Raw genomic sequence first — 23342 nt, forward strand, 5'->3', positions numbered from 1 at the left:
TTTTGTCCTGCAGTTGTCCTACAGTTTGGTCTAGATTTTGTCCTACATTTTGTCCCAGGTTTTAGTGGACAATTATGACAACCCTAGGCAAGACGTACTTTTGGGTGACATTCACAGAACTTGATTTTTCCATTTGCATCAGCAAACACATCTCCTCGGCCAGTGTCTGGAATGGAACGAGAACGGAAAGTGAGTATGCGATTGCACCGAGGGGCCCCTGTCAATATCTCCTCATCTGATCTAACAGGCAGACAAGATACCTCGCGCATGTCAACCTCGCAGGTACACTGATTTTTTTTTTTAATGGGTAAGGGGATAGGAGGTTGACCACTATTTTTGGCATAACCCTTCAGTGTATAAATACTCTGGGTTGGAAGAAGGTTCACCTCATAATTCTGTTTGGCTTTTAGTTCTAATTGATTTGAATTAGCTGAAGAGTTGCTACTTGCAAAGTCCCTAGCTCTTTGATCTTGAGGTTTAATGTGAAGACAAGTATCATGTAGGTCAGTGGTTCCCAACCTTTGGTCCTCCAGGTGACTTGGATTTCAGTCCCCATAATTGCTGATTGTTGGCCTGGTTGGCTGCAGGCCTAGTTGGCTGGGTCTTCTGGGAGCTGATGTCCAAAATAAATGGAAGACCAAAAGTTGGGAGCCACTGTGTGGCTCATTAGAATTTAAAGATGGGTATCTTGCTAGTTTAATACCTTTTTGGATGTCTTTGTATTCACAGGGTACAGATTTTCAGTTGCCATGGAAATTTCAGTGACATTTTCTGTGCTGTGTGAATTACCAACTGATTTAAAGGTCACTTTTTTCTAACCGTTGCAGGTCTCGGAAACGAACAAATGAATACTAGTATGTGTGACATTTCATGATGAAGAAAAACCAATAGGTGTTCTCCTTTGATGCTTAGTACATACTCAGTTTATCCAGGCTTGTAGATAGTATCAACTGTAGCAATCATGCACCATTCATTCTCTAGTGTCTAGTGGCAGAAATGGACCCACATGAAGATTTTAACATAGCTTGGGCTATATTTCTGAATAAATTTTCATTTATAAGCACTGTCCATAATTGCATCTGGTATAAGAGGAGTATGCTGAAAGCTTCTATACCTCTAAAGTATTTGTGCCTGATGAAGTAAGAGGAAGAAAGAGGATTGAGTCTGTCTTATCTGTCTTCCATCCTTCACTTTAATTTCTTAGGTACTGTTCATACAGTCTAAATTATTTTACAGCCCTTTTTTAATCCTCTAAAGTTTGAGGGGGAAAATGTTTTCCAAGCTACTTATGAGACATGCATCCTTGCCAAAAGTATAAATCTAAACTGGAATTGTTGTGAATGAATTGTACTTGTCTTCACTTTGAGGCTTTTAATGAAGAGTTGTAACTTTACCAATACAATATGCTTTCATTTCTTTTCTTTTGTAATATATGTCTGATGTTCAAAATTCTTACAGCATGAATCCTGAAACAGGCTGTAAGCCTTAATAAACAATGTATAAAGGCAGGAGTGTTTTTGGAAGGTGAATAATCTTCTTAAATATTGTGAAGTAGAATGGGTATTGACACCATTTTGTTTATCAGTTTTTTGTTGGTTGTTTTCTATTTTTGATTTTCTGAGGAGAAAAGGGATACACTATCAATCTGGTGTGTGAGAAGAACTATCAAATAATATTGGTAGTCAGCCTTTTTACCTTATTATGGACTCCCCCACAATATATGTGAACATGCAACTAGATCTCCTACAAGCCTGTAATGTTTTACAACATGGGCTTTGTCTCATTGAAGTTAGAACAAGGAGACATGGATGTCAGGAAGCAGTTCTGAGCTTCATGTTCTGTAGTCCAAAATAATATCTGCAAAGCCAGTTATGAATTTAGAAATAATAACTTACTATTTAAATATGTGTGTGTGAGAGAGAGAGAATATAATGTGCATGCTAAAAGTTTGGTAAGTCTAGGCCATATACCATAAATTACTGTTACAGAAGCTGTTTGCAAATTGGTTGGTTGCTTAATGTCAGAGAAGAAGTTCCAAAGGAGCAAAAGGTTCTAAGTACCACATATCAGATGTAGGCCACTCAGGAATGCAGGATAAATTTGCCACATATAAGATGGTGTTGGTACATTTTAAGAGGAGACTGGAGCTTTGTAGTTTAGAAATGAAAACTTTAAAAACTATATGTGCTTGTGGGCAAAGCAGTTTATAGATGAGTAGAAATGTATTCATGAAAGTACAAGGAAATGCAAAGTTGGTGATTATGGTTAAATGAGGCTTACTTTGGATTAATTGTTGCTACTGTAGTAAAATGTATGACTTCTATTTACTAAAGCTGCAGTCTAAATACTTACAAGAGTGTAAACTTCACTGAGTACAATGTCGCTGATTTTTGAGTTAACATCCGTAACTATGCTCCTCAGTACTGTTTACTACCAGGAATAAATAAAATTTTCATAATGATGCTGTATAAAACTTCAAGTTTTCAGACTTTTACCTTTGACCAACACAGGTTCCTGGTCTTTAATCTGAATCAAGCTTTAAAAAGTGTAATGTAATATCAACCTCCTAGCACAAGCATTTGCAGCAAAGTGCTAAAAGATAATATAATATCATGAGAGCAGCGAAAAGAAATATTCAGATGTTTAAATTACACAAATATGGTCTTTCTGTAAGCCCAAAGTCTGCTGTTAATAGACATTTATTATAGTGATTATAAATCCTTATGCTATACTGTACTGCTGCTTTTCAAGAGAACTGTGTCATGTTTCATGTACAAATCAGATGGTAGTCTAATTTATTAGTTTCTGAACTTCCAGCAAATAATCTGGAAATCAGGAAACATACAAGATGCTCTGCTCATAATTGTAGTGGATGAAATGCTATGATCTAAGACTTTTCTTTGCATGCTGACATGGAGTATGGGAAGGGATTTTTAATTAAAGTTTGAATGTGTATGTCTTGTGGTTATATTAGAGGCTTACTTTTTGGAAGAAATTAAACCTTGTGAGGTTTTGAGACACTCTCTTTTGTCCTTCCATCTGTAAAGCCAAGATCCAGCAGACCTCAAAGGAAGAGGAAGAAAGTGCGTATCTGAACTTCTTGATTTAACTAGAATAAAGCAGTTTTAGCCTCTGAGGTGTAATCACTGGATTTTGTTTCCATCTGGGCCATTGAAGCACAACAGAATATGCTGTGTGTGTGTGTGTGTGTGTGTGTGTGCCAAATGTCTGCAGATCTTTTGTTTCAATTAAGAAGGCACTAAATTGCCTACCAGGCATGTCTTGCAACAGCATACACTTTCCTAAGGTTTCTTCATAGATGATGAATTTTTGCATTGTATATTAGGGAGTAGTAAAAGCAAACAGTTTCTAAATTAGTTATTTTCCCCAAAATGACTGCTTTAAATTCTGATGGACATTGCTAGCAGGAGGACTTTACAAGTTTCTGCTTTTAATTTTAATCAGTTGTGATATGTATTTCCATAGTTATGCACAACTAGTTGGGGTTAATGCTGATTGTGATCTCTTCAACTTCAGAATCTTGGTTTTTGAAACTGGCTTGTTGAATCTAACCATATTTAATGTTAACCACAGTTCCAGATATAGACAGCAGGCTTGGCATATTGTGGATAACTAAACAGTAACATTAAGGCATGCTAAACTATGATTTAGCATGACACATGTATTGAGCCATTTTATGCAATACAGTAAACAGATATGCCACAATCTTGACAAATTTCCTTAGTGTCATGCACAAATATGAGATTATTATTTGTTTTGGTCAGATACATTTCTGTTCTGCATGAGGCAGAATTAGCGAACCTATGATCCTGTAGCTGTTGTTGTGCTCCGATGCTTAATGACTCTAGCCAACATAATCACTGATGAAGGGCGATGGGAGTTGTTCTCCAACAGTAGCTGGAGATGTCATATGTTTCCCATTTTGGAATAAGGGAATAAGGAGTAAATTTGTGGGATCTAACACTTATTGAACCAAAAGGTCTGTTATATACCTTTTCGAAAAACTGTTTCAGATCAATAATGTATAATATTCTTCTGAGTGAAGCTTTTAACATAGAGCAGAAAATATATGTATTACTCAGTTGTACCTCAAAGGTAGCTAGCTAAAGTCTTGATGTTTGTCCTTGTGTCAGGGTATGAAAGCATTTCCTGCAGGCAGATAATTAACAGTGACAGCCCATAGTACTGTGTAATGCTTTTGCCATTGTTTGGTGGCACCTTATAGACAATACATTACTTTGCTGGCTTTCTTGTGGCTCTTTACTAATAATCTGGATGCTGTAAACCCATACATGTTTCCTTCCTTTTCTGCTTTAGTATGGGGAAAACACCATAATACCTTGCTGTGTTTCTCAGTAGGATTTAATATAGCAACTAGTGGGGAAGAAAGATCACTAAATGGGACTACGTTTTCAGTACCAAAAAAGATTGGCCAGACCCTTGGCAAAACTGAATATTGCCTTCTCTTTCTGTGTGTAATGCCAACTGAAAAACTAAAGCTCTCACTCTCTTACAGCCTTTGGAAATCTGACCAAAATAAAACACAAATCTTTCCTTGTACTTTAAAAGAGTTTCCCTCTGAAATGGTTGCTTTGAGAGGTCTCAGCCCCTCCTGTGGGTGAAACACAGCCTACTTTCTGTTTATACATTGTCTGTAACTCAGCTACTAAATCCTAGCATCTTGTTTTAAATTTATGTTGATGATTTTCATAATTTTAACCTAAACACAGTGACCTCTTCAAAAACTTAAAAGCACTTCAACATTATTTAATTACTGTATGTGAACTCTTATCCTGGCACCCATTAATTTTGTTATGTCTATATTAAATCCCAATAATGATATATTGTGGGTCAGCATTAACTCTTTCTTTGGTGACCACTCTAGCAGATCCACCAGGGGATGGGGTGTGAGTGGAGCCTACAGGGAGCGGAAAATTTGAAGTTGCTGCAAAGGAGGAAGTGCAGAAGGAAGAGCAAATGAGACAGAAAGCAGAAGATGATGAAGAAAGAAGAGTTAATAAAGAGCAGAGAAGTAGATTTAAAAGGAACATTTTACCTCTCAAATGTTTGAAGAGTGTGTGTGTGTGTGTAGTATTTAATAAAACTATTAAACCTCTAGGCCCTGCCAGATTCTTCCTTCAGCTGCAAATAATAGATGGCTTGGGCCAAGTGAAATGATTCTACACACATATTGACCAAGTATGAGATCAAATAAGGAGTTACAGAGGAGTGATGCTCCCTTAGTTTACTGTAGTCAGAGCCATTAAGTAGGGTGGATTACAGCTTTCTATATAGGTGAATAGAATGAAAGCCAGGGTGCCAACCAAAGGTTTGGTCAATAATTTTATCAACTTTGGAATCATGCTGATGACAGTTAAAAATCGTTTGGGACAGACACAGAGGAAGGAGTAATTTCAGGAATGGAGCAGGGTTTCATAGGAAATAAAACAAATACACAAGGTACATCTAAACATCCATACAATTGGATTAACTTGATGTACTTGTTTTGAATTTGTTATGTGCCTTCAAATCATTTCTGACTTACGATGATAGTAAATCTCTTTTGGGGGGGGCGGAGGGGTTGTTCAGAGTAGGTTTGCCTTTGCCTTCCTCTAAAGCTGAGAGAATGTGACTTGTCCAAGGTTACCAGTGGGTATCATGACTGAATGACGATTCAAGCCTTGGTCTCCAGAGTCATAGCTCACTGTTCAAACCACTACACCATACTGTCTCAATACCCTGACATAAAGCCCTTCAGAATACAGTCAGCCCTTGGTATCTGCGAGGAATCAGTTCCGGACCCCACCACCACCACGGATACCCAAATCCGTGGATGCTCAGGTTCCATTGGCCCCAATAGTGGCATGTGCACATGGCCGCATCACCATTGGGGACAACGGAACATCAATGGCAGTGTGGGCACATTCAAACCACTGTGCCACCATTAGGGACAGCCCCTGTTGTTCCCAGTGGTGGCGCATGCACACAGTCACACCGCCACTAGGGACAACAGAGGTTAATGTGCACACGCTGCCATGCAGGCTTGCCATCTGCAGATATTCAAATCTGGGTGGCAAGTCCGCACATACCGAGGGCTGACTATAAGTGAGGACTGTCATGACTGAATGTTTCTATAGCCTAGCCATCTTCTCTGACTTTCTGCTATTGTATATGTAGGAGGCTTGGGATTTTTGTATAGAGTCATTTGTGCCTTTGCTTTCCATTTTAAAAAGTGCTGTCTAGATACAGGTTTACTACTGCAGTGAGGAATAAGCTTTAGAGGCGTTACCATTGAAGTGCTGAAAGTGGGCAGCTCACTCCTGTTCACCGGAGGTAACAGTCTTAACACATACAGGGCCCATTTTATAGTTGCAGCATTCCCCACCCCAAAAATTGGGCCTCCCAATAGTAGACTAAAGCTACCATCATCCCCGATTAACATAGGCAGTGGATAGGGGTGATAGAAGCTATGGTTCCAAAATAATCTGAGCACCAAGTGTCATGCACTGGTTGCAGAAACATGCCTACACCTGCTGCTTCAAGTAGCCTTCTTCTTCGTGGTCTCTGCGAATCATACAAATGGGTTTCACTGCGCCTGCGCAGTGCTGTTCGGAACCTACTGGAATCACTGGGCAGAGTTTTACTCTGCAACATATTGAAACTTTTTGGCGGTAACTCCGCTCACCCGTTATAAGGCCCCTGCCTTCCCGCTCTTTTCCCCAGTTCCTTTTTTCCGCCGCGCTAGCTGCTTCAGAGGAACCTTCGCTTGCTTTGCTTGCTTGGAATCACTTTCGTTTTTGACCATTCTTTGTCTCCCGCCCCTGGTAACTTCGGACCTTCGGACTGTTGACTTCGTTTTCGGATCTCCCTTCGACTTGGCGACTTTGAAATGCCTGCGGCTTTTAAGAAGTGCGACATTTGCAAGGGCAAGATGCCCGTTCAGGACCCGCACTCCACCTGCCTGCTTTGCCTTGGTCCAAGCCACGATCCCAAGGCCTGCGCACTCTGCAGATCCCTCTCTTCCCAGGCCCGGAAAAACCGTGAGTCCCGGCTTACTTCGGCGATTGCCCTGGGAAAATTGCAAGAAAGGGGTCCGCGGTCTTCTTCTGTCCCGCCTCTGCCGCCCCCCGCTTCATCTTCTCGGGCAAGTGTCTCCAGCGTGGGATCGGGGAGAGCCGCCGTCCCCAGCGTGGTGTGCGTCCCGGCCGGGACTCCTTCCACCACCTCCGATGTGGCCCGTGGCTCCAAACCGCCCAGTGCCACCGACAAACCCTCCAAGCGCCCCCATAAGCCATCGGGGACTGAGGGTACCGAACGGGCCTCCAAGCCAAAGGAGGGATCGGAGGGCCCCCGTTCCAAGGAGGCTCCCAAACCGGAGGTCCATCTCGCCTCGCCTTTGTCCTCCAAGGCATCCAAGGGATCGCGGCATGCGATGCCTAGCGACCATACCGAACCGGTGCAAGGAACAAGGTCCCCGAGGCCTTCGTCATCGACACCGACTGCTGTCCTCCTGGACCTCCCGGACAACCCTTTCTTCCCATCGGAGGAGACTCCCAAGCCTGGGAAGAAGAGGCACCATGACAAGGCTGACCGTGATCCGGCCCCTAAGAAGGCCAAGCACTCCAAGGACCGGCCCACCACCGACCCGCTGAGGGCAAAGGACAAGGAGCGCTCCCACTCCAGACAGGCCCGCGCCTCCGCCTTGCCAGCTCCATACCAGGAGCCGACGCCGGTAGACCAGGGGACCCCAGTTACATCCCTGCCTCCCCCGGCCTTGGACTTCATCCACGGGACGGATGACGCCCCTCGCTCTCCTGATCATCGGTCTCCTTCCCATCCGGCGACCGATGATGAAGGTCACTCGGCCCACATACAGGGGATCCCGGACCTCTTCTACGACGTGCAGTCGCGCCGCTACTACATGTCGGTGCCGGAGGACAGAGCCCTGAGGGAGTTCACCAGACTGAATCCCCACCCTGTAGACCGAGCCGACCCGGCCAGATCGGTTCCCACCGTGTCGGTCTACGAGAGGTCATCATCGCCGCCCCGTAGACGCGAGAGGTCGCCGTCTCCACTCCGTACTCGTGAGAGGTCGCCGTCCTCAACCCGCAGACGCTCCCGATCGTCAGTGGACTTCGTCCGCCCGAGATCCCAGGTCAGGGTGACGGACCCCCTCTCCTCCGACCTGGATTCTGAGGACGAACCGCTGCCACCTTCGGAGGCACCCTCGGACGAGGATGTCCTCTCGGGTTCGGCCTCCCCTCAGAGGATGCACAACCCAGGGCCGTCTTCGCCGTCGGACGACGTCAGGGCCTTCACAGAGCACGTGGTCAGGATGTCACGGGCCCTCGACATCGAGCTCGCAGCTGCGGAGGACGACGCAGAGGACCCGGTCGAGCGTAGGGTGCATGGACGGGTCCCCACTCCGCCATGCCTTCCTCTCCTCCCCTCTCTCCAGACCATCGTAAAAAGGTCCTGGGATGCTCCGGCCGCCCTATCGGCACCCTCCCGCAAGGTCCAATCCCTCTATAGGGTCGCCCCGGCGAGTTGCTCCTGGTTGGCAGAACACCCCAGACCAAACTCGGCCATTGTGGAGGGGGCCCAGCACAGCTTCGTTCCGAAGCAGGCTACTTCCCCTGTCGACAAAGAGGCAAAGAAGATCGATGGACTGGCAAAAAAGGCTTATTCGGCTTCGGCTCTTGGGGTCAAGGCCGCCAACTACACCGCCTGCATGGGGGCCTACATTCAAACCCTCATGGAACGGATCTCTCCCATGGTTCCGGACGTCCCAGATGACATCCAGAGGCAGCTGGTAGAGATCAGAGACGAGGCGCACTCCATCGGAAGCTGGCTAATCACCACTTCCAGGAACATGGCGGACTGCTCCGGGAGGTCCATGTCAGCTGCCATGGCTCTTCGGCGCCACGCGTGGCTCAGGGCCTCCGACCTCAACCCGACGGTTAGAGCGGCCATTGAGGACATGCCGCTCGACGGGACCGGCCTCTTCCACGCCGAGACCGACGACCGCCTGAACCGCAAGTTCAGGATGAAGGCGGCGGCGAAGAAGCACGGCATGTCCTCAGTACCGGCTTCTCCGTTCCGGAAGCGACAGCGCCCGTGGCAGCCGCAAGGTCAGTCACAAGGGATCTTCTCCCGGGACCGACAGCCCCAACACCAAGGCTCTCAGAGACAGCGCTTCCCTTCGCAGTCTTCCTCCTCCTCTGGCCGTCGCACCTTCCCGCCTCGGTACCGCAAGTCCCGCCGGCAGGATACCGACCAGGGGAAGAAGAGAGCCTGAAAGGACGCAGCGCGCTTCGTCTCCCCTTCACCCCTCTTCTTTATGGACATCTTGAGGCCCTATTTTAACACCTGGGCCTCTATAACATCGGACTCGTGGGTTCTTAACATCGTCCGTAGGGGTTATGCCCTCGAGTTCCAAGAGCTCCCTCCAACTGGAGCCTTCATGTCCACTCCCCCCTCGGACACCCTTCTCGACGAAGTGCGCACCTTGCTTTGTAAGGGGGCAATCTCCCCTTTACCGCCCGACCAACATCCTCGGGCCTTTTTCTCCAGGTACTTCACCGTACCTAAAGCTGATGGGGGCGTTAGGCCCATCCTGGACTTGAGACAAGTGAACTTGTTTTTGAACTACCGTCGCTTCCGAATGGTAACCTTGGCCTCCATTCTGCCTCTCCTCCACCAGGGCCTGTGGTTCGCGACTGTCGACCTGAAGGACGCCTATTTCCACATCGGGATCCGAGAATCCCACCGGAGATTCCTCGCCTTCGCTGTCGGCTCCGACTCGTACCACTACAACGTGCTCCCGTTCGGCTTGGCCACGGCCCCACGAGTCTTCACGAAGTGCATGGCGCCGGTGGTGGCATACCTTCATCAGAAGGGCTTCATGGTTTTTCCCTACCTGGACGACTGGCTGTTTGCAGCCGATTCCCAGGAGGAGCTGCACGAGGCAGTCTCATTCGCCTTGCACCTCTTCGACTCCCTTGGGCTGGTTGTCAACAGGGAAAAGTCCCACTTCACGCCGACCAGACAGGTCAAGTTCATCGGGGCCATCCTCGACTCCGAGAGCTGCCTAGCCTTCCTCCCTCCGGACCGGTTTCAGGCCCTGGCTACATCCCTCAGGCCGTGCATCTTACACAGAAGGATAAGAGCCAGAGACGTCCAAGTCGCCCTGGGCCACATGGCATCGACGACATTCGTCACCCCCTGGGCAAGACTGCGTCTTCGTCCTCTCCAATCCTGGTTCCTCTCCGTCTTCTCTCCGTTGACGGACCCACCTTCAAAGTGGCTCACGGTACCCAGACCTATAGCCGCTTCCCTCAGATGGTGGCTAGACGACTCCAACGTCTGCACCGGGATGCCTTTCCATCAGCCTCAGTCACAGCTGACGCTGACAACCGATGCATCCCTGGAGGGATGGGGCGCCCACCTGCTCGACCTTGTCGTCAAGGACAGGTGGTCCGCACAAGACAAGCTCCTCCACATCAACGCTTTGGAGATGCTCGCAGTGGAGAAGGCTTTGAGGGCATTCGAGTTTGCTGTCTCAGGGAGAGTGGTCCTCCTGAGGACGGACAACACCACCGTGATGTACTACATCAACAAGCAAGGTGGTACCAGGTCCAGGACCCTGCTCGACCTCACGCTCCGCATCTGGAACTGGTGCATCCAAAGACGTGTCCTCCTCCAGGCGATCCACCTTCCCGGAGAGGACAACGAGCTGGCAGACCGCCTCAGCAGATCTCCATCGGTGTGCCACGAGTGGAGGCTCCATCCCGAGACGGTCAGCGACCTCTTCGATCGGTGGGGAACCCCCCGGATCGACCTCTTCGCGACCAGCTGGAACAGCCACTGTCCCCAGTTCTGCTCCAGGAAGCGATTCGACGGATCCCTTGGAGACGCATTCGCTTTCCTCTGGACGGGGGAGCTCCTCTACGCCTTCCCTCCGTTCCCTCTCATCGTCAGGGTGGTGTCCAAAATGACAACGGACCGCTCGCAGGCGATCCTGATCACCCCGTGGTGGCCGAGACAACCGTGGTTCGCATCCCTTCTCCACCTCTCCGGGAGATGCTTCCTCCGTCTCAACCCGCGTCCGGGCCTGCTCTCGATCCAGGACGGACGAATTCTCCACCCGGACATCGAGAGCCTGCCGCTGGTGGCCTGGAAGATCCGGCCCTGACCGCCTTGCCGGAATCGGTTAGGACGGTGATCCTGGCTGCCAGAAAACCTTCCACCCAGCGTTCTTATGCCCTGAAATGGAGGAGATTTTGCCTCTTCCTTGACCAGAAGGGCTTGTCTCCTGCACAGGTTTCCACTCCAGTGGTGCTAGAGTTTTTGATGGCGCTTTTGGACGGAGGGCTGTCCCTCACATCCATCAAAGGCTACCTTTCTGCCATTTGTGCAAAATATCAGTTCGGGGGGAGGGTGTCTTTCTTTAAGGATCCCTTGGTGAAGGGCTTTCTCAAGGGTTGTGCCAACCTATATCCTCCTGTGTCGGTACCAACACCGGCTTGGAGCTTGGAGTCGGTGCTGTCCGCTCTCCAATCCAAGCCCTTTGAACCCATGGCCTCAGCGGACTTGAGACTGTTGACTTGGAAAACCGCTTTCCTTGTGGCCATCACCTCTGCCCGCCGTGCGGGCGAACTCTGTGCCTTACGGAGGGACGAACCATTCCTGAGGTTCCACAAGGACAAGGTGGTCCTCCGTATGGACATCACCTTCTTGCCAAAGGTGGTGTCTGCTTTCCACATGTGCCAGGACATTGTGTTGCCCACTCTAGCATCCGATCCGACGTCGGATGAGGAGCGACGCCTGCACTCCCTTGATGTCAGGAGGGCGCTGGCGTTTTACCTGGACAGAACTGCTGCCTCCAGCCGGTCCGAGAGACTCTTTCAATGCTACTCGGAACCGAAGAAGGGGTTGCCCGTGTCTACGCAGAGGTTCTCCAAATGGGTGGCCAGTACCATCCACCTCTGCTATGAACTGCTGGGCAAACCTCTCCCTGGCAGGGTTCGGTCACATTCCACAAGAGCTATGGCGGCATCCTCAGCTTTCCTGTCTGGGATTCCTTTGGAGGATGTCTGTAGGGCTGCTGTCTGGTCCCAACCCCTCACCTTTATTAAGCATTACAGGTTGGACACCAGGGCCATCCGAGACGCAGCTTTCGGGAGGGCTGTGTTGGTCTCAGGGTTGCATTGATTGCACTACTGATGTATTTGTGTTATACAGTTTACACTGTTTATACTGTTGAATGTTGATTTGCACAACTTCTATGGGATCGGTCTTGCATGACCTCTGCTCCCTCCTCAGGTTTAGCAAAATTGTTGCTAATTTATCTGTGCATGAACAAAAGACTGACTCTTTATGGTTCAGGATGTTTATTTGTAATAAATATACCCTTGGTTTACCATAGCTTTGGTCTCAGGACACTCCCTCCGCCGCAGACCTTAGCTTGTCAGTCTAAACCCATTTGTATGATTCGCAGAGACCACGAAGAAGAAGGACAGGTTGCTTACCTGTAACAGTATTTCTTCGAGTGGTCATCTGCGAATACATACAAATCCCACCCGTCCATCCCCTCAGTGTCCTGCTCTCATTGGCTCTCTTCCTTCGCCTGCTTGGCGGAAAAATTGCGGAACTGGGGAAAAGAGCGGGAAGGCAGGGGCCTTATAACGGGTGAGCGGAGTTACCGCCAAAAAGTTTCAATATGTTGCAGAGTAAAACTCTGCCCAGTGATTCCAGTAGGTTCCGAACAGCACTGCGCAGGCGCAGTGAAACCCATTTGTATGTATTCGCAGATGACCACTCGAAGAAATACTGTTACAGGTAAGCAACCTGTCCTTCCCCACTCCATACCTTCTACCCATTGGGGGAAGGTGGGGAGCAATACAAGAATCAAATCTGCTGTTATGTCTGAATTCTCATGAAAAGTAACAGGGCTTCCCCGCCCCCCTTTTCTGTTTGTGAATGGCAAGTGTGGGGCTTTTGTGAGGTGCATGCCATAGATGGCCTTCCAGAGTCATCCCAGGAACCATAGTCAGCATATCCTGTACTGTGAGATTCCCACCTGTGCTTTATGGGCTGGATTGGAACCACTCAGGTACCAAAATAAGCTCACAGAACAGAGTTTTCGTCTCCTTGACATTCACACATAGTGTGCAGGAGAAGTGGGCATGTAGCCAAATGCCCTACTGGCTTTGTAGGAGACTAGCAGCTGACAGTCAAGTGAGTACTTAGCCTTTTAATATGTGAGCTTTCGTAATGAAATCATTCATGACTTGTTGCTGCTATTTGAATTTCTTTACTTAGCAGTTCTCTATAGTTTTTAAAATTCTTTTGAAATTAGTTAACAAAATAACTTCATTTGTTTTCCTACGATTACTATAATTTTCCTTCATGATAACAGGCAATATCCCAAATTTTCCTAATTGCATTTCAGAGATTCTGTCATCTTAGGAATTCTTTTCCTATGTTCTGTTTTCTAAGAATTATAGCACTGGAAGAGATAGGGGCTTATGTGGGTAGGTATTCATTGGAAAATGAAATGGTGATGTACTAGAAGAGTATGTACACAGATATTCTTATTGTTGCATTAATAGCACAGGGATTTTCCAAATTTATTTGTGGATTGTTGGTATTTCAGGTTTACTCATCTGTGCCAGGGATAGAGAACTGTATGGCTCTTCAGTTGTTGGAATACAACTCCCATTATCCTTGACCAGTGGTCATGCTTGTTGGCGGCCAGTGTGGAGTGGAACAGTATCTAGATATCCACCGTATCTAGATATCAGGTTTCTCAGATCTGTTGTATGCACAAGAAGTACTGATCTGTCTTCCTTTTCCTAAAAATGGTTGATCCTTCCTTTCATTTCAAGACTAGTAGGATCATGCAACTTCATATATATTGGAAACCTTGTGGCATCACCCAGTGCTCTTTCACTATTCTTCTGGTTTTTGTCTTTATATCCACTCCCACTCCATCCTTTTTCTTTCTTACTGTTCTTTCTCTCCTTGTGTCCTGGTATGCATTCAGCCTATCCATCTGTTCCCAGCCTCACACATTTTCAGACAGTAGGATTTATCACTCCCTCTTCTGTTTGAAAAGTTGTGGGAGTGGGGACTGCAGAAGGAAACACTATGTGGAACATCCTATGGAAAAAATCAGAAGCCTGACTGCACTTTCTTCTATGCTGGTTAGGAAAGTCTGTCATCTAGTGAGTGTCGTTGGTAACTAAATATTAATATTTTAAAAACAAAATAATCCTTAAGTATACATCCATGGACTTCATACTAAGGTTTTCAAGGGTCTGAGTTACATGGTCTAGGTGCTGTGGCTGGCTGGAACAGACACTCCCTACCTGTTTTGTTGAATTTAGCATTTCTTGCAATGTGAGGAATATTTTCAGAAATTAAACACTGTTTTGATCTGATGCAACAGAGACAGAGTGACCATTGCTAAGAGGATAGTTTTTGCTCTGCTAAGCAGTATCTGCTTAAGGAAGCAACACTGAGGTTTATGTAAGCATGAATGTCAATTGTGTGCCTCTGTTTATATATTTTAAAAGCCCGTTTTCGAGCCCCTAAAACCCCTCCAATTTTTTTTCCAAATGAAGAAATATTTTTAACATGCTTTCCACACTCCTGGGGATTTGAGTACATTTGATCTCCTTTGGGTGGGGAGGGGGGGCTTTGGGCTGTTGACATTTGCCAAAAAAAAAAATGGGAGTGGAGTATACACCTTCAATATCTTGTAGGGGGAATAGTGCAACCCCTGGGAATTGCCCAGCACAGCATAAAGGAAGGGAGGCATTCAGAATAAGTGTGTGTGTGTGAGAGAGAGAGAGATAGAGAGAGAGAGAGAGATAATAGTTATTAAAAGGTGATTCAACCAGAGTGGATGTAAAACACATAACATTTGTTCCCATTATATCCTGTAATTGGGAGAATGAGATGCTTTTGACTAATCCATGATACACAGAGAAATGTGAATCTCGCAAGTCTACAAGCTTATGCAAGGGAGATGTGCATGTTTTACAGACAAGAATTGTAAAAGGGTGCTACTTCAGTTAAGTGTTTAGTTTTCAAGATAGTGTTTGCATGTTTGCGGATCATAGTCTGAGGATGCCAGATTAATCTTGAGCAGAACTTTGTGTTAATGAGATGAGGGCGTTCTTCTGTTACGAAGAGGTGAAAATGCACTGCAAGGTAGTCACTATGCCAAAGGAAAATGTTTTTTTGAATCAGTGGCCATTACTGACTAGAAACCAGTTACAGTGATTACCCTTTTGAGCTGAGAGTTTCTTGAACATAGGTGCTTCCAAAAATACAGTGGCTGCCATCTGTTGCTGAAGCAGTATACGTCTGCCAAAACACATTCCGTCAAACTGTGAGGCTGTCAACTTTGTGGGGACTTCTGATCAGTGAAGGACTAGCGACTGTGAGGCATCTGAAGTGAACACTCTTCCAAATGAAAAGCAGCTCCAGATAATTTGAAATTATATACTGGGCAGTGGAATTGTTACAAATGGCTGTCTTTTCCCCCCCACCTCAGAATAGCATTCCCTTCGAACACCATGGCAAGTAGCTGCTCGTCTCCTTCTCGTTGGAAAGCAGCACTGGGTGAGTCCCTTCTCGCTAGACACCAGCATGGTGGGTGGGGTTGGGCTAACTCCTGTGGGGACTTCAAATTGGGAGGCTTTTCATGTTCATTCTGCACTTTTTTCCTACCACTTTGCAGATGACATAGCATTAGGTGTGCTTCAAATTAATTAAAATATTCCCCCCCCCCAAAAAAAAAAAAAACCTGCTAGTTTCACTAGTATAAGAGAAACCAGATAGGATATACAGTGAACCCTCATTATATGCTGGGATTTGGTTCCAAGTTCCCCTATGGATAACAAAATCCATAGATGCTCAAGTCCCATTAAATATAATGACATAGCAAAATGGTGTCCCTTATAAAAAATGGAAAATCAAGGTTTGATATTTGAAATTTATACTTTTTTTTAACATTTTCAAACCGTGGATGTTTGAATCCATGTATAAAAAATTAGTTTATAGGAAGGGCCGACTGTGCTACAGCTGACATACAGAGTAGCTTATAGTATCATAATAGAACACTGGTGTTTTATGTGGCTTTTTTTTTCTTAAACATTTCTCATCTCCTCATAAGAAAGTATGTACATTGTCAGACTGAGTTGCTTTTGCATGCCCTTTAAGAGGGCCTGGATAGTTTGTGAACTGTGTAACAAAATTACTATGTTTGCAACCCCCAGTTTGCTATTGGCTAGATATTTGCATATTCCCTTAATAATAGATGGTTATGTCTTGTATAAAGCCTACATTCCTAGGCACATTATTCTAGAGTGAATTACAGTAGCTCAGGAATATAGAGTGCATTGCCTTCCATATGTTGTTGAACTCCCAACTCACATCAACCCTAGACAGCATGTCTAGTGGTGAGGGAGTTGCAGTTTATCAATGTTTTGGGAAGTTACATGTACCCCATCCCTGCACTTTTTTTTCCTGCACATTCGCAGCCTACCAGTAAATTTGCAAGAAATATTAAACACCTTAAGATGAAATAATAAAGGGAACATACACTTTAAAAAGAGAGAATTTGTTACCAGATACAGAAACATTGCATGGTATACAATGAAATCAATCATATTCTCACAGCTACAGATCTTGAAATACCTTATTACTTAATCAGGCAATGATATAATCATTCATGAGCTCCAGCACTGTAAAATGTGAACACTAAGATTATTATTGTTGCCTGGTTTAAATATGATTTACCTCAGGGTGTGAGTAGTGCAGAACATTAATACAGCCCTTGTTCTCTGCCCTTTCCCGCAAACAGCCAAAGATTAAAAAAACATTTTCAAAACTGATAATGAAGCTGGGCAAGGTGTGCCTGTGGACTCTTTACAGGGGACTCTTAAATGCCTTTGTTCACAGTAAATGAATGAATGCCTGTGATAGCTGCAGTTCTAAAGTTTATCAGTTGATCTTTCTTTATGTCTTGACAGTCAATAGGGACTTCATGGGAGCCTGTGGGGCAGTCTGTAGCTTGTGACCAATCTTAAGCATTTTAGAAGCTATTCCTTTGGCTTTTTCAAACTGTAAAGTCTTGTTCCTTTGATTCTGTTTTTGGGCATTCTCCCTTTCCCTGCCATTGATAAAGCTACATGCCACATTAATTCTCCTGTTGGTGCAGAAGCACTCTTACTCCTCTTCACTGCTTTGCTGTTTGTCTGACTCCACAGCTCTTTACTTTGTCAATTACATTAGCAAACTGATTATCCGAATGAACCAGATCACTTGGATAAACCAGCTGTGCAGAATTTCAGTTGAGTGCGAGGATTCTCTTCTGAAGCACCTTCAGTGTCGGGGGTCACAATGGGCTGTGCTAAATGGAGACTTGCTTCCATTTGTCAGAGTGGGAGACCCAATTAAAAAGGCAGTATCACAAGAGAATATGTAGAAAATCTGCCTTTTTTTCTTTGTGCTGGGGTGAGGCAATGTGTATTGGGAGTAGGCAAAAGTTGTTAAACTGTAGTTCCCATCAGCCCTAGTTGTTATAACCTATGGTGAGGCATGATGAGATTCATAGTCTAGTCTCTGCAGAGTCACACATTCCTTGCTGTGTGCTCTGGGAGAGACTAAGACTAGGACAGGAATAGGATGCAGTCTATGCAGTTGGCAGTCTTGGAAGTAGACATTCAGCCAACTGATTTCCAGTTAGCTTCTTATGGATGTTTCTCCCTGTAGTCTGAATGGGATTAAAATTTAAGGGAGGGAATATACCCTTGTGTGGCAAGATCAACATTTGAGTAGCTGAAATTGGAAGCTGTCAAAGCTGTTATATAAACTGCAGATAGGAGAGTTGAGTCACCTGCTGTTAAACACCATTCCTGTTTGTAAACAGTGGAATTTTGAGAAAAGAACTGCAGAAGTCAGTCCGCTATTAAGGTGCTTGTTTATAATAATTAACCTCTTTTTGCATGTGAAAACATTGTTGCCGCTGCAGTTAATACTTAAGACCAGGTCCTGTGAACTGTGCATTGGAAGACTAGTCTTGGTTCTCCCATGTGAAGACAAAATTGCAAAAGCTAGCAATATCTGATATTAGTTAAGATATTTTGCTAATCTAATATAGTTTTATGGCTGCTTGAATATCATCTGACTGCAGAATGGGGCCTGCTCCAGCTTGCTAGGGATAGATCTTTTTTTCCCCATTCTTGCTTTTGTACAAGTTGCTGCTCATTTTTTTGTCAGGTTGGCTATGTGGTGGGTGGATGTGGGTATCCTTTAGCCCACTAAAACTATTTTATATACCTTGCTTATGTGAACAATGGAGTGCAAAATATTGTCATTCCATGCTTTCTAAGTCACTTTAAGCTGAATAGCATTTTCCTTCTCTTGGATATTTTTGAGAGAGGAAGTGGAAGCAAGTCCAGTTCATATTAATCAAACCCTTGCCTCTCATTCTCCAGTTGAGAAGCTGGGGGATCATTGTTTAATTTGTAAGCACCTGATGACACATTGAAGATGAAAAATACCATTGTAATAAAGGAGGGCATTTTTTTCAGAAATTATTCCTGCCCTTAGTTATTCAGAAGCCTTCAGAAACACGGCCGGCAACAACTACTAGATACTGAAGTGCACCTAATCCTTATTACTTTAGGCATTCTTGTAGGGATAGACAATGCATTGCCAGATTTGGCGCAATTTTCTGATTGCAGAGTTCATGGGACCTCGCTTAACACTGCATTTGCATATGAAAAGATATTGTAGAACATGTTCAAAACAATGTCACTGTTAAAATACCAATTTCTTTTAGGTAACACTTGCATTGATCACCTTGCCTCTTGATTTGGGTTTCATTACTGATTCAGAAACTCACCTGAATCATCTGATCTATTCTTTTTGCCAGCATGTGCTTTTTTCCTTCATTCTTCATACTATTTCTCCTTGCTCATGAGGTGCCTTTGTTGCCTTAACCTTACTGCAGAAGGAAAATGCCTTTTATCATGGGTGCCACAGGTGGGTGCAACATGGATTCTGTTGGAACGCAGTTTTGTGCATTTACATTTCAATCTCCTGAAATGGATGCATCAACTCGGTTATATTTATGAGACGTGGCTGAGATTACTTAATGGATCCATTTGTTTGCCATTACAGTAGATCTGGGCTGATATTGATACTTTATTCTTTGGCTTCAATAGATTCCTGCTCTGGCAACGACCAGCGTGCTCCAGTCTGCTGTGCATCGGTGAAACAGTGTTGCCATTGAGAGGCAGATAATGCATGGCTGATCTCCTATGTTACCAATGGCTTTTACTAGCAAATCCCAAACTAGAGCAGAAGACATAATTACAACTGGATCTCTCCTTGCCACTTACTGAGGATACTTGCAGGAACACGGACAGAATCCAGCAGCTGCCACTACAAGAGGCTTTGGCCAGAAACCTGATAACCTTATGTGAACTCTTGCAACAGGGCTGGAAAAGGAAGAGACGGTTTACAGCATTAACCGCCTGTTATTTAATAGCCATTTCAGTTCTCCCTCCACAGGCGGCAGCCTTTACCCCCTTTTTATTGTTCTACTGTAACTGTAAATCTTTTACTTCGTTTAAAAAAGTTTTGTATTCATTTTGCTAAGATTATTGGCTTAACTCTGTAAAGAATTCAGTCTCGCTTTTTGTCTGATTTGAAACCTTATGTAGAAATGTGAACAATCCTGAAATTTACAGCAAAACACAAAAGACTTGAAATTTATTGTAAACTTAAGTCAGGCAGGGAATGTGTAAATTGAATTAGAATAGTCAGCTTTTATTTTTCACTGTTACTTTTGTATGGTCCCATTCTACAGAAGAGGAGGAGAAAGGATGTTCTCAAGGGTTGCTTTAAAAAAAAATTTTATTTTGCATTTGACTGTCTCATTCTTCCATTTTTTTCCCTTTCAATGAAATCTTCATGTAGTACAGAAACTTTTTTTTTTAATGTTTTAGTCTCTAGGACTGTCCAAGAAAGAGCAGGAGATATTTTGAAGAAACACCAGTAGAGGTAATAAAAATCCTTCATAGACTCTGAAGATAAGAAATCAAAGCTCTAAATTTTAGCTTCAAAATCTATTCAGGAAGTTTTAAATATCGAATGTACAGTATCTGCTGTCCTTTGTTCATGTGGAGGAGTTTATGTGAGAGATAGGATCCATAGTGTCAGTTTGGTTTTTGGCACAGATGCCAATGAAATCTGCTCCCACTGCAGTGTGAGTAGTGTTGTAGTAGGTGTGCTTCTTTTGAGTATGCCGAGAATTGCAAGTGCTTATAGCCTGCTGTGTTATGTATGCCAAGGTTCAGGGCTACAAAATGTTCCTGCTGCAAGATGCCAAGACTTGAGAACATTCAAGCTTGTTGAATTCTTTAACATTAATGTGTGCAAGTTTGGAACAGCTGGCCTTCAGCTGAAGATACACTTATGTAATGGCCAAAACACTTACTTTAGCAAACAAGTGTGCCAGCTATAGATACGGAAGAATCTTTGTTTTCCTGAGCAATATATTTATCCCTTTGTAACCTGGGAAAGTGGAAGGCATGTGAATCATACCAAATACCACTCAAAATAACATCAGTCCCATTTTGGGAGTGAAGATGCAATACATATATGTGTTGTGTTGAGGCTTTTTAATCAAGAAGCGTGAAATTCTTGCCTCCTTGGAAACTTGGTGGCTAATTTAACTCCATGGTTTTCCTTTTTTTGTTTAATTGCAAGATTTTCTTTTTTTTTAATCGTTCCAAAGGTTTGTCACTTCTTTTTTAGTTTTGTGGATTTGAGGATATGAACAATCTTGTCCTTTAAAAAAAACCAACCACGACATTAACCAAGTGTTTATTTAAATTGAAGGTCTCATTTGTTGCAGCCTATGTTTGGGAGAGTGCAATGGGAATGTTTTTAATGTTGGTCCATGAAGAATTTTGAATAAATGTATCACTTGGTTACTATAGATGTTGGTTCTTCGGGCATGTGCACTTCCATTTTGTACAGTTCTTCACTTCCGTGTGCTTTCTTTGTAAATACCTGTGGTCAATGATGTAATGTTAGAGACTTACAAAGACAGCCTCTTCTTCTCTATATATATCTGGAACCTTCAATAGCTGTACTATACTTTAAAAGTTGACTGATGCAAATTTCTCAACTTGTACTTGGTTGTGGGCAGTCCTTGCCCTTCCATTATAGTTAAATCCCACCATCACCTACTGAAAATATAGTTAGAATGTCTCTATAAACCTGTGTACTGGTAACAGATATCTCAGAACACCTCATTTGTATTACCACTGTATTTGTGTACTTTAATAATTGTGTAAATAAATTCATAAGAACTTCTAACCTTTTCTGCTATATATTTGCATGTTTAATGGGGTTTTCTACATATAAAACAGGACACATTTGTACAGAACAACTAAATATTTAAGATAAGACTATTCTAACTGTTCTTTTGGTAGAATTAATATTACAGAGGTCTTATAGCTTAGTTTTTTTAGAGACTCTGTCCTGTCCCCACATTTTTGTTTTTGTATGTTTATCAATCAAGATGGTAGCTGTCAGTAGGTGTAACACTGTGTTGTAATATGAAGATTCCAAAGCCAGAAATGTACAGTGAGAGGCTGTACAGTGTCCAGAGATGAGGCTAGTCATGATGAGGTCATACAGCTATTAGAAGTAGCCTCTGTTTGAATTACTCCAGAAGTGGCAAGACAGATCTACATAATACAAAAGATCCATTGCTATCATTACACAAAAGGCTGGCTAGGCTAGACAAAAGGGAACCCTGCATACTCAGGATGGTTATATAGCACCATTGCTATCAACACTTGTGTTCTACATTGACTCATTTGGCCTTTCAGAGAGTAGGATAACCAAGAAGATATTATTCACCTATCAGTAGGCTGGCCAGTAGAAGCCAAACATGTATGCTGAGTGAATGAATCACTTAAAAATAACAAACACTGAAAATAACAAAGTCTTCCATTTCTTCTTAAATATTCCCCAAACCTAGAAACCTTGAATCTGGTCTGCTTAACTATCTGCCTGGATGGTTTCAGATGGTGTTGGCACCTCCTGAAGCTGCTCTCCTAAAACTCCAAAAGCTCTCCTTAGTACAAGATTATATATCTACAGTATGCACACAATTGACCTGCTGTTGTCCTCAAAGAATCAGCTAAACTGCCTCAGAATGTTTCCATGCTCAAAAATCTATGAAAGAGACAATGAAGAGTTCCTCCAGAAAGTCATCGAGAAGAGCATTGGTCTGTATTTTGTATGGGAATAAAAACCCCATACCTCCAGCCTATGGTGACAGGTCCACATATTGGGATGTGGAGAATCCTCTGCCTTCCTGGCATGTCCTGAAATCAGTTCAGCAAACAGTAGTTCCCATCCCACTATGTTTGCACCAGTTTCAAGAATCGGTGCAGGAAACCACAGCCATGGCTTTCCCGCCATGCCTCCCTCCATTTCTCCTGGCCATACCGGTAGGCCGGGGGCGGAGAAGACGCCGGGGTGGAAGGAGAGAGGCAGGCTGGGAGGATGGAGGACTGGAAGGAGCAGGCATAAAGGTATGGCCAAGAGGCCAGGGAAGCTGCTGCCAGTGGGAACCAGGGCGGATTTGAATCCACCAGGTTCCCACATGGGCTGAATCGATTTATTTCTAAATAAATCGATAAAGCCCCCAAAACACCCCATTGTCTTTTTGATATGGGTTAAATGGGTAAAAAACATGGCCCTCCCTTTCTGAATCGCTTCAGTGATTGAAAATAAGTGGGAACCATGGTGGTTTAAACCAAATCATTTGGAATCATGATCCGGTTTAAACCATAGTGGAAACAAGGCCCAGGTCTTAAATCAAGCCTTATATTCCTGCTCCAGCATTTCCAATGCCTTGAAAGATTGGAACTGGTTTCTTTAATCGTCTTCCCAGATGAAACATTTCAGAAGGTGCTGGCACCCCTGGAACTGCCCTGCTGCAGCTTTGGGACTCCTTCCTTGTTTGAGATTGCCTATAGCTTTCTGTTGTCCTCAAAACTGAACTTTTTGGAAGCTGTTAATGTGCTCAGGAATCTAAAAGATGGACTATGAGGAGAAATGAGGTCTTCCAAAGAGTAAGTAAGAATGCCTTTGATCTTCCTTTCACGAGAACAAAAATTCCTCACCTCCATAGTGGCAAGCCCACTTCTGCTGGGGCCAAAACAGTGTTTCCTGGATTTAAAAAACAAACAAAACTAAAACACTGACCAGAGTGT

The 23342-nt window shown here is 44.4% G+C and overlaps 1 protein-coding gene across 4 annotated transcripts in view; it reads left to right on the forward strand.

Moving 5' to 3' along the window:
• The window catches only part of LOC149322247 (casein kinase I-like), a 52509-nt gene extending 31080 nt beyond the window's left edge, over nucleotides 1–21429 (forward strand). Inside the window, exons 8-10 of one of the 4 annotated variants that reach the window (XM_089537752.1) lie at nucleotides 143–282; nucleotides 15587–15654; nucleotides 19266–21429. In XM_089537752.1, the coding sequence (XP_089393878.1) occupies nucleotides 143–282; nucleotides 15587–15619 (173 nt within the window). In that variant the 3' untranslated portion in view covers nucleotides 15620–15654; nucleotides 19266–21429. Of the gene's footprint in view, nucleotides 1–142; nucleotides 283–827; nucleotides 2658–4906; nucleotides 6567–15586; nucleotides 15655–19265 lie in introns of those variants that run through there. The other 3 variants (XM_089537769.1, XM_089537744.1, XM_089537761.1) reach the window with 3 other exon arrangements.
• Nucleotides 21430–23342: the final 1913 nt, after the last annotated feature.

Source organism: Sceloporus occidentalis, unplaced genomic scaffold, assembly GCF_023333645.1.
Source record: "Sceloporus occidentalis isolate IW3139 unplaced genomic scaffold, rSceOcc1.0.p SCAF_1, whole genome shotgun sequence".
Classification (NCBI taxonomy): Eukaryota; Metazoa; Chordata; class Lepidosauria; order Squamata; family Phrynosomatidae; genus Sceloporus; species Sceloporus occidentalis.